Genomic DNA, 12,321 nt, shown 5'->3' on the forward strand with positions numbered 1-12,321 from the left:
ATCTTCTTGACTAGAATGTCCCTCATCACCACCTCCCTTCCCAAAGACCTTTGCAAGTGCCTGTCCCCTGGCAAGTAAGCCACAACTAAATGGCCAAGAGCTAATGAGAATTCCCCCCAAAATGGAAAACTGAATATAAATGAGAATGTTTTAAAAGGTGCCAAGATCAGGCCGGGCACGGTGTGTCACGCCTGTAATCACAGCACTTTGGGAGGCCGAGGCGGGTGGATCACAGGGTCCAGGAGATCGAGAACATCCTGGCTAACATGGTGAAACACCATCTCTACTAAAAATACAAAAAAAAAAAAAATTAGCCAGGTGTGGTGGCAGGCACCTGTAGTCCCAGCTACTTGGGAGGCTGAGGCAGGAGAATGGCGTGAACCCGGGAGGCAGAACTTGCAGTTAGCCGAGATCATGCTACTGCACTCCAGCCTGGGAGACAGAGCAAGACTCCGTCTCAAAAAAAAAAGAAAAAAGTGCCAAGATCAGTTGATAGGTTTGTTTATTCAGTGATCTTAAGGACACCAGACAAATAATGACAGAAGAGACAAGGAGGAATTTCAAATGGGTTGAGAAAATCCATTACAATGAAATCTTTCTTTGTATTTCCAAAGCCCTTGAAGATTGTCTACATTTAGGTTTTGTAAAGAGAAGATACTGCTGAATGTGACTCTTAATTATAATTTTCATTGTTTGTTGTTGCAATTTAAAAAAATAAAGTCATATTCCCAAATAATAATATAAACTGATAGCAAAATTAGTACCCCATATACCTCACTCAATCTAAAATTTTCCAAGAGTAGGCCTAAAGCAAGCACAAGCTTTATTACAACTGAAGTTGTTCACAAACTCCAGCAATATGTTTCACTATTACTAAACTAGTTATAGCGACAAAATATGAATTCATTTGAGGATCTACATACTATCTTTCTCATAAAATATTTTAGAAAAAAAGCAAATCATGGCATCCTCCTAAATGAATTGTTCCAATTGAAATCCTAACTATCAACATCATGATATTCTTTCAGCCTGAAAAGCACATCTTTCTTTTCTGCACTCATAACCACTAGTACCTCAGAAATCATTTACCTCTGAAATGTTCCTTGTCAACAAGCCTACCTTACTGATTGTATCCTGATTCTGCAGGCTTTCCACACTCTCGGACTTAATTTGTGAAAAATTATTTGGTTCTCTAAATGTCATTTTATATTGTTTTCATATAACTATATATATTTTCTATTTTTTATATAACCACCGTCACAGCATCTGGTACAATAAATGCTTATTTAATAAACAAATGAACTTACATTGCTGCCAACTACAGGAACTTTAATGCTCTCTGAGAAAATAAAATGCATTATAATTGTTATTTGTGTAAGGCTTTAGTTTATTTCATTCTAAGTGAAGACAGTAGTACTTATTTCTGTTCTGTAGAAGAGATTGGCTTTTTAGGACAAAAGTTAAAATAGTCTAGAATTTTCCCCCTTTTCTTCCTTTTACATCCTGTTTTGGTTTTACAAGAATATCTGCTTGTGCAAGAGTACATCTGAGGCAGACACTCTTGTATGTAGTGTGGACTTCCCTACATTGTGTTCTAAGCAAAATCATCGCAGTCTTCCTTTAGCTGGTCACTTGAGTTTTACCTACATAATTAAAACAAAACAAAACAAAACAAAAACAGAAAAAAAAACACCACCAACAAAACTTTGACCCTTTCTCTACTACAGACAATCCTTGACCCTAAAAATTATGTAGTAATGTAGTTACTGAATACAAAAAATAACAAATAGGTTGATGGAGTAAGGGGAAGGCTTAACACAGGATTACCAAGCTTTCAATCCTGGGAAGAAGAATCCTTCTCCAGACCTCGAAGCTGTAGCTTCCCCATTTGCAAACAGGGGCATAAAGACACTACCAGGGCTATTGTGAGGATTGAATGAGTTGATGCGTGCAATGCCAGTGCCTGGCTCAATAAATGTGAGTGTTCACCAGATGCTAGGAGTTGTTTTCATTATCTATTATTATCAGTTGTGACCTTGGATAAATGATTTAGTGTTGGTGTGCATTAGTGTACTCACCCTAAAATGGTAATTAAGATGGCAACTAATTTATGGAGTCATTGTAAGGATTATATGAGACAAGGGAAAGAAAGCAGGCTGTAGCATTGTCAGTACCCAATATTTGATAAGTGGTACTACCTCCATTATCATCATCACCATCATCACCTTCATCACCATCATCACCACTAGTATTAGAAGACTGTTTGAGAATGGCACCAGCCAATTTATTTTGAGGCTATTTCAGGTAGATTAAAATATGTATGGGACAGGAAGCTCAATCTGGGAAATAAGAAAGCAAAGGAACACTATAGGAACAGCTCCACTCCCTCATCCAGGGCTACAGCAGCACTGATGTTAGAGGACCTCTTTATGTGCTTAAGGATGATTGATTTTTATTCTAATAAGCGGATAACATTAAGTCAGTTGTACATTATCTACCTCTTTGAGGTAAGTCAGACAAAACAAAGATAAAATGTAACCCATCTCCTTAAATAACTATAGGTAATAGGTTTATATTCAGAGAAAAGTAAGAAAATTAGCGTTCACCCTGGCATGTTACATTAACAAGCCTTATATTCTTAATATGATTTCAATATGACTTTCCAAAAAAGTACATTTCATTAAGTGCCTACATTAAAAATTTATTTTTTTAAAAAAAGGGAAAGAAACTGTTATTTTTAGCAAAACATTTTATATACTGAAGGCCTAATTGTCCTAGTACCAAGACTTTATAGGAACTTCCAGAGTAGTGGGGAATATACACAAAGGGAGAATAAACCTTGACGTAAATGTGAATTTTCCACTGTTGGAAAAAAGTTAAGCTATTCAGATTTGTCCTGATGCTGTATGCATAATGTCACTGCCATGAGAAGAAATGCATGAAATTTAAAAGTAGGAATATATTTATACTGACTTATAGGAGCTGCCCATGCTAATTTGTACTTTGTTTTTCTTCCAGTCAAGTACAAGAAGTGAAAAAAAAATATCAGTAACCTTAATTTTCAGTTCTAAGTGTCTCAGTTGAACATGATCATAAAGAAAGCATGGCCATCATTCAGTGGTTCCATTTCTTGGAGCTCCCATTCTACTTGCAGACATAATTATTACATTGGTCTGAAGTCCTCTGTGAGGCAAAAGAAGGAAATATGACTTCTTGGGAGTAAAGCACCGTACTAATTTTTGAAGAAGACTCTTCTTCCTAAACCATGACTTGGATTACTAAAAGCGAAGTCATTTGCTAATAACATTCAGTGTGTGCCTCCCAAAATGATGCACATTTAAGTTATCCTTCTGCAGTGAGTTCAAGACTCAGGATATAAAACACACATTCCCAAAAACATACAGGAAAATAACAAATGCATACTTTGGTTTCAGATATCTCAATAAAGCAGATCACACAAAATTTTTGGTTTCCCAGTCCATATAAAAATTATATTTACACTATACTCTAGTCTATTAAGTGTGCAACAGTATCATGTCTTAAAAAATGTACATACCAGCCCGGTGTGGTGGCTCCTGCCTGTAATCCCAGCACTCTGGGAGGCCGAGGTGGGCTGATCACGAGTTCAGGAGATCGAGACCATCCTGGCCAACATGGTGAAACCCGTCTCTACTAAAATACAAAAAATTAACCAGGCGTGGTGGTGCGCACCTGTAGTCCCAGCTACTCGGGAGGCTGAGACAGGAGAATGGCTTGAACCCGGGAGGAGGAGGTTGCAGTGAGCCGAGAGCATGCCACTGCACTCCAGCCTGGCGACAGAGTGAGACTGCATCTCAAAAAATAAATAAATAAATAAATAAAAATGTTTTATTCCTAAAAAGAAAATGCTGACACAGAGACACAGAGTGAACACACATGTCGGAAAAACAGTGTCAAGACTTGCTCCCATCAAGGCTACAACAAACCTTAAAAAAGAAAAAAGCACTATATGCAAAGCACAGTAAAATGAGGTATGCCTGTAGTATAAAACCTCAGATACACTAAAAAGCTAAAAAGAGATTTCAGGAAAGTTGGACATGAAGTGTGAAGAGGGAGAGAAATTGTTTATCTTCTGGGAGAATTTCCAGTGCCCAAGTTGGCCATATGGAAGTCACAGGGTCTCCTTTCAAATCCCTCTATCTCATCCTCTCTGGGGTCCAAAAAGATTGCAGTGGGGAGTGGGGAAGGAAGAATTTTTTTTTTTTTTCAGTCTTTCATATGATTTTATTTTCTTCCTTCAACCATAATAATATGATATCCAAATTTTGTCTTAACTGGTGGGTCTGTAAACACAGGCTTATCCATCCCACTTACAGGCAAGGCAAATGCTGCTTCTTGAAATGGTCCCACCATGGACCCTCTGGTCATCCAACCCAAGTCGCCCCCTTGCCTGGCTTTATCTTCACTATACTGTGAGGCCACTTCATTGAATCTCATCCCAGACTTTAACTTTTCCATGGCTTCCATGATTTTGCCATGTTTTTCACATAGAATGTGTCTGACCTTACTGCATTGCCACCACCTTTGGGACCTTGAGCCTTCTTGTCAGCACTGTCACTCCCAGAGGCTGCTCCCCCTTTCCCCGCTTTTCCAGAACCACTTTTTCCTTTGGGCGGCATCTTGGAAGCTTGTTGTTGAACTCTCGGAAGGAAGAATTTTATTTCCAAACCTTCTCTCTGGCATTTTCATAAACATTTTTTATGGAGGAAATTACATAGTATCACATACTACAGAATTACATCATACAAAGTTCTTCCACATTGCTCAAAACTTATAAATCAAGACCAAATTTCACACAGTATGCATCTGTTGAGTCTAGGTTTTCAATTTCACTGCTGAACTTTTCAAATGCAATTGAATGATCCTAACAGATTTCAGTGAATTTTTTACAAAATTGGTTTGAATTTGAGATCAATTTAGGATAGAATCCTTTCTGTTTCCTAACTTGTCTTTTCTGTTTTCAGCTGTGAGCCATCTAGACAATTTCTAATACACAGTGTTTAACATGAGGTATTGTAAAGTTAAAGAAATTCAGAAGAGTTTTTAACATGGAGTCTAAGGACACTGGAATAATAAGAAAAAGGGAAGAATAGAAAAACAGTATTAATCGGTTATTTGAGGGTATGTCAGAAATATTTGAAGGCTCATGAAGATTGTCCCTTTTTCTTATCCTCCTCATGCCTGGCTGGCGCCCTCTCTCCTCAAAGGCCTAAGCTCAAAGGTCACATCCCCAGTTAGGACTCTCTGACCATCCAGTGGCACCTTCCCCTGCACACCCCCCTCACTCTGTCACCCAAACCACTGGGGCCTTCAGAGTTCTGATCACTCATTTGTTCAATTTTCTGTTACCTATTCATTCATCTGTTTATTAATTACTTACATCTTTATTTTCTGAGCCCCATGACTAAAACGTGAGGTTTGCGAGGGCAAAATTTTGCCTGTTTATTCACTTCCATATTGTCAGTACTTGAATAATGCCTTACACAATGTAGTAGATGTTCCATACATTGTTGTTGAAAGAAGAGTGTAAACACTCTGTGCCCTCTCTAGAGAAACCTGCTCAAGGTTGCCTAATTCACCTGCCTACCCAGGAGGTTCTGTCTCTACATGGCCTTCGCACACCTCTCTCCAGATGCAGCTCTCACCCATTCTTCCTGCGACAGCGCAAATGCTGTCAAGTTTCCTGTTCCCGACCCAGTATTCGGCAGCACATCCTTTCTCCTTTGAAATGCTGGAGTGAGCAAGACTGGGAACCTGGAGTTTTCACTCTTCTCTCTCAACCGACAACTAACTGGTCCCAAAAGAGATGACTTAATAACTCTGTGCCTCAGTTTCCTCATCTAAAAATGGGAGAAAACAGAGAAACAAAATAAACTAGACATTGAAAGGATGAAATGGGATCATCTGTGTGGAACACTTGGAAGGTTCTGGAACATAGGAAATGCTAAATATTCATATTCATTCTGATTGCAGCACGTTTGAGCACTTTATCAAAATGCTACCTTTTAAATGTCAACCGTGTCTGTTTTCTGTTTGTTTTTTTTTTTTTTTTTTTTTTTTTTTTGGTCTGGTCACTCAGTGTTTAGCATAGTACCATATCATGCTTGCTCATTAAGCAATTCAAAAATACTTGTCTGATTGAACCTAATAAAGTAAAAGGAAATGAGAGATAACAAAGCAACGTGACCAAATAGGTGAGTTATTATTTATTAACTCACAAATGATATTTTCCTTGGATTTATCTGGGGAAGAAAGCTCCAGTGCTTAAAATTGTATGCTTTTGCTAGTAAGTTCAACTTAGCTTTCTACTTATTCTCAGATAATGCCTGCTTTCGAGTGAACAGGCTTCAAACTTGTCACAGTCTTAGTAATTTTTTTCTATCCCTGAGGAATATTTTATTGGCTGGAAAGCAGCTGAAATGTTGCCTTTTCTTTGACTTTACCTAAATGGTAATTCACAGATCGATTGGATTGTTGCCCAGACAATAGAAAATCAAATCAAGAAAAGCTTAAGCCAAGTGATATTCATTTTCATCTTACAGAAATGTAATTAAATACGCAGGTGAAACAGATAAATATTAGGTGAAAAAAAAAGCAAACTCCAGGAGTACACATTTTTTTAGCTTAATGGGGGACGTGTTGTTGGCTCACCTTCTCTATTCTATAGTATTCCAACAAATTAAACCTCTCCAACTGGCGAGTTAGTAGTGTTGATGTAATGTTGCTTGTCCCTGGACAGCTGAACTCAGCAATTCCAGTTCCATGTTTCCTTTCCAAAGGACAGCTAAAGAAACATTCTCTGGATAAGTGTCATATGTTTGCTATGTTTCAAAATATTTAGTTCACATTTTCCTCTATAGCTCTATTTATTGTTCCACGATTTCTATAGATTGGACTCATTTGGGTCCAAGTGTAAATTTAAATTAAAAGGACTATATTCAAAGTAGCCCAGAGTAGTCCAAAGGAGGTTCATGCATGTGATTTTCAAAGAAAAGAACTTTTCCACCATATATATATATATATATATATATATATATATATATATATATATATATTAGTCCATCATTCAGGTTTATTCAATCACTCAGTCTATTCTAATATATTCCTCTTTATTTATTTTCAATCTGGAAGGTTATTTTTTTCCTTTACCCCTTCTCTTTCTCCTCCTCCTTCTCCTTCACTCCTCACTTCAACTTGTAGAAACAATGCTTTCAATTGATACAAAGGGCAATTCTTTTACATTTTTAAAAAATGTAACCACAATATACACAACTCTATAACTTCAGTGTCTTGATAATATATCATGGACATTCCTCGAGTTTAGTGGTTAACATCTAGCTCATTATTTTTAATGTCAGTAAAATAGCCTATAGTATGAATATTTCACAATTCGTAACTATTCCTTTGATGGATAATCAGTATGCTTTCAGTTTTACTTTCCACAAACAAGATGGATATTAATATTTTTGCTCATCTCTTCACATATGGGTACCTTTGATTCTATAGGGTAGATTCCAAAATATAAGACTATAAGAGCAATGGAACAAAGGTTTATCTATATATCTATATAGATTAATGCATATTCATATTTTCTATATAGAGGTATAGATGTTGTCATAATGTTTGCTTCATCTCTATTTAATTCCATCAGCCTTGATCTTCTAATGGAAATTTTTTCTTAACACTCAAAACCAAAAATTTATACCTTGCTTTACTCAGAATACTTCACCTAGAAAGGGAATGTTCCCCAAATCTAGCCCTTTTTCATTGTTACCATATTGCTTTAAGGATAATTTCCTACATGTTTTAGCAGCCCATGTTCTGATTTTTTTTCTCTCACATTTATGACAGAATAGTGTGTGGGCTTTGTCCACCACAAGAATGAACGTATTTGTATACTCAGTTGTATTTGGTAACATCAACAGAATAAAGCACTACTAATCATATTCCTTTTTAGACCATTTACTAAGACTCATTTGTTGCTGAAATTTTATGCTAAGTCAAATCAATCAACTTTTTTCTTTGCTTATTTTCAAATATGAGTGTAGATACTATGCCAGCAAGATTTTCCTTGAATTAGTGTTATAATGCACAGTATATATAATGGGTCTGTTCTTCTGAAATAAAGGTGAGAGGTTTTTTTTTTTTCAACATTTTTGCCTGGAACCAATGGTGTATTGGCTAGTCGCTCAAGTAAATTTGTCTGACATGTGCAGACCTAAAATGTGTCTAGCTGATACAAGGTGAAACCCCGTCTCTACTAAAAATACAAAAAACTAGCCGGGCGCGGTGGCGGGCTCCTGTAGTCCCAGCTACTCGGAGGCTGAGGCGGGAGAATGGCGGGAACCCAGGAGGCGGAGCTTGCGGTGAGCCAAGATCGCGCCACTGCACTCCAGCCTGGGCGACACAGCGAGACTCCGTCTCAAAAAATAAAAATAAAAAAATAAAAAAAAGAGTATTTTTAATAAGAAGAAAATAAAGAAAAATCTTTGGATCTAGAAAAGATCATTGCTTTTTTATTCATCACCAATCAACATATATTATTTCATATAATTCTCTAATTGCCCATGAGGTAAATATTCACAGGTAAGAAATTGAGGCTGAGACACTAAGTAGCCTGCTCAAGGTCTGACAGCAAGTAGGAAAACCCAGATTTTATCCCATTATCTGTTTGATTTTGAGGTGATATACTAAACACTAGTATATCCCCAGTTCCCTGCATTACTTGACTTACTGACCATCACTCATTTTCATCCCAACCATTTTTCCTCTCTCAGTTGTAAGTTACATGTCAGTCCCAATCAGCAGTAAACAAAGACGTAGACACGAAGGTAAAGTTCCATTTATATCGTATTTATACACAATAGGAGTGTTTGACTTAATGCGAGTGAAGGCCTCTGGTCTACTCTTGGAGGGAGAGAGCAAGCCCCTCTTCTGAGGTTGAAGGTCTCCTAGAATCTCTGGTGGTTGGTGGCAGGACTATTTTCCATGGAACCGGTTTTCAGCCTCCGACTTCATCTTTCTGTGACCAAAGATATTTCCACTCTGGTTTGTTAAACCTACTCAGTCAAAGTTAAATCAATGTTATATGACCTGCTGAGTGAACAAACACTTTTCTCCCCTTTTGTTTCTTTAACCCTGAGGCTTATTTGGGAAGCTAACACCATTTTTCTTTGAGATTTCCAAAAGGCACACCTGGAAAGTACCTCAAATGTCTCATGCTTAATAAATTCTTCATGGGGGTGGGGAAGTGGAGGCAAGGGTAGTCACATTCCCATCCTGGTTGTATTAAATTAGAATTGTTCTTGAATAATTTGAGCATTGATAATTCTAGAAATGTTTCAACAGTAGAAAATGTAAGCAAGATTCACATCATCTTCAGAGGCAACATGTTTTCTTCTATGAACTGTCAGGAAATACAAAGCGTTTTGTAGTTTAATATGTAAAACTGTAGAGGGGTGGTTTCATTTTTTGAATACAATGACTATAATGCCATTGTGTATGTAATTTGCAAATTGCCTAATACCATTTTCTCCTTTCTCATAGCATGAGGTATTTTTAATGTATTGATATATATGAAAACACATCCCATTTTAAGAATTAATACAGAAAGAGGCCTAACTTGCAGAAGTTCTGGATGAACTTCCAGATGGATTCCTCTGGGGGTTAGGAGAGGCTCTTTGTCAATGGCAAGAGAATATTTTTCTCAATTATTTGATTGCCATTCAAGCCTTTCGGGGAGGAAATGAGCACCACACGTGGCGTGTAGTTCTCGCACACAGAGGTTAAGACTGAACTACTACCTGCTGGTCCCTTCACCAGCGTTACAACCCGTTCCTGGCAAGATAGGCAGGCCGTTAGCCAAGCCCCAAAGCCACCAAACCCAGACACCTGAAGCTGGCGCTGTGCCAGAGAGCGCGCAACGCCTGCGGCTGGAGGGAAGGGAAGCTGGATGAAACCCCAGATGCGCAGCGAGGGTCTTCTCGTCTTAGGAGGGTGGCCCGTGTGCTCAGCTCTTGCGAAGGTAGCTGATGCCCAGCGAAGGACATTCCCACACGTGCACGCACGCAGAGTAACCCGCGCACACTCACACACCCCAGTTTCAGAAGGCACACTACATGGCAACCTCCTTGTCCCATTACTCCCCTATTTGGGGGGCACATTCAGCAAAACAGAGCAGCGCTTCCTCTCTTTACTGATCTTCCAAGTTTCCAAACCTGAGACTGGGTGACTCTTGCCTAGGCTCACGGATCGAGCCTTCCCAGTGTTGCACTGAGACCCTAGGGTAGCCCTGGCGTGCCCAAGAGATGCGCAAGCATCTCGTGCCTTCCAAGCTCCCAGCGAGGACAAATGGGGTCCAAATTCTAGTAGAATCTGCGGGTTGCGGGAAGATGGACTCTAGGGCTGCCCGCGAGCGCGGTGGGGGACAATACCCTAGGACCCCGTGAGCCCTCGCTTTCCCGGGGCACTCTCACCATTTGTAGCCTCTGCCGCGCTTGAACCTGAGGGTGAGCGCAGTCTCCAGGAAGAGCAAGAGGTTGAGCAGCGCGAGCAGCCAGTACCACGACTCCTTCTTCACCTCGGTCACTCGCCAGACCCCTACCAGCGAGTGCAGCACGAACAGCAGCCGAGTGGCCAGGGCGTTGAGGAAGACCAGTCCCTCCATGCTGGCCCGCGCACTCTGCCTACGGCCCCTTGCCTGCGCCCCCAGGACCCTGCCGGGCGCGCCCGGCGCCCACCCGTGGGCAGGAATATGACAAGCACTGAGACCTGCTGCTGCTTGTGGTCCCTTCTCACCCTCAGCGCCCGACGCCGGTAGAGCTGGTGCGCAGCTCGCCCCTCCCCCAAACTTCCTGAGAACTCTTCAAAGAGGGGCGAATCCAAACCCAGCTTTTCCAGACGGCTGGGATTTCCAGGGAGTGTGTAGCTGCGCTGCCCTGGCTCCTGGGCGTTATTCTCCAGCGCTGCCCACCCCCCTCCCAATCTCGGGGCCAGTCTCCATCCCTGTCCTCTATCCCCACCCCCGGGCCTCCGTGAGGTCCCCAAGAACTTCCCCATCACGAGGGGGCGGAAAGAGAAGGGAGGAGGACTGAAGGTCAAGGTGCAGCAGAGCCAGAAAGGCGGAGGAGGAGCGCATCTCTGGCAGCTCCTCCTTACTTTTCCTCCTTACTTAATTCACTCCCACGTTTCACGCTGTCATGGTGACCCGAAGCCGGGACGCAGGAGGGCCAAAGAATCCAAGCAGTTTTAGAAACCCGGCTACTGCCCAGCTTGAAGAATTAAAACTTCCTAGGATCAGAGGCAGTCAGACCCTCCGGGCTTTCTACGAGCTTAGCACACCTCCCTGGGCCAGTGGGTAGCCCTGGTCACTTTTACTCCTTGAAGATTCCTTATTGTGCCATCCCCCACCACACCACATCCCTGTTTTGTTTTGTTTTCTGTTTTGTTTTGTTTTTCCTGAAAAAAATATAGGAGTAGCAAGATAAGACAGCAGAGGGGAAAGTGGAGGAGGAGACGACGGATGATAAATAAAGCCAGGAATGCGATTAGAAGGTAAAATGCATGCACTCCCAAGTTCAACGACCTGTGCTCTTGAGATCAACGACCATGAATTAAACTCTCCTCCTTCCAGCATCCAACACAAGGAATGAAGTCAGGGTTTCCCAAAACACCTTCGTCGTTTTGTTTCCTTGTTTGGTGTACTACTATTGACTTAACACTTTTCTTTAAATGTCCTCACATTTTTACTCAAATAAATATATTTTAAAAAGAAACTTGTATCACTTGTAAATGGAAAGCCTGTAGAGTTGTCTATAGTTGGAAGGTAATTACAAAAATAACTAAAATATAATAAACTAAGTTATTGAAATCTCTCTAGATATTAATTAGTGCCTTCCAAAGCTTTGTGCCTCAAACTCCCTCTTTCTTTGTTATAAAGGAAGATATAGAATTAATTAGTCATATTACTATAATACCAACCAAGCAGGAATGCTCCCTTGACCACATTAGTAACATTGAAAGAAAAGTGCATGGGGAATAGCTTTCTGATTAGGTATAGTCAAGTTGAAATCATGTCATACTTTTCTTAAAATCAAGTTGAAAAACTGCGAGTTATATGATTAATGTCTCCATTAGGTGAGAAATCTCTGATTGCTCACAAGAAGCTTAGAAGTGATTTCCGATACTGAGATCTGAGAGAATTTTTGCGTCCTCCTGTGGGTCAGCATTCTCCCACATCTTACAGGAAACCCAGCAATGATTTACAGGTGCTGTTTATTCTAG

At 40.2% G+C, this 12,321-nt stretch overlaps 2 protein-coding genes across 2 annotated transcripts in view; both read right to left on the reverse strand.

The window, feature by feature from the left end:
- The window catches only part of TMEM26 (transmembrane protein 26), a 47,850-nt gene extending 36,910 nt beyond the window's left edge, over nt 1-10,940 (reverse strand). Inside the window, exon 1 of the mRNA XM_010376259.2 lies at nt 10,515-10,940. Coding sequence (XP_010374561.2) covers nt 10,515-10,705 — 191 coding nt within the window. The 5' untranslated portion in view covers nt 10,706-10,940. The remainder of the gene's footprint in view (nt 1-10,514) is intronic.
- On the reverse strand, nt 4,233-4,676 carry LOC104672458 (peptidyl-prolyl cis-trans isomerase NIMA-interacting 4-like). Its single transcript, XM_030941355.1, is given in 2 exon segments — nt 4,233-4,547; nt 4,550-4,676. Coding segments are annotated over 2 exon segments (393 nt in total). The 5' UTR covers nt 4,659-4,676; the 3' UTR covers nt 4,233-4,263.
- Nucleotides 10,941-12,321: the final 1,381 nt, after the last annotated feature.

The sequence above is a fragment of the Rhinopithecus roxellana genome, chromosome 11, assembly GCF_007565055.1.
Source record: "Rhinopithecus roxellana isolate Shanxi Qingling chromosome 11, ASM756505v1, whole genome shotgun sequence".
NCBI lineage: Eukaryota > Metazoa > Chordata > Mammalia > Primates > Cercopithecidae > Rhinopithecus > Rhinopithecus roxellana.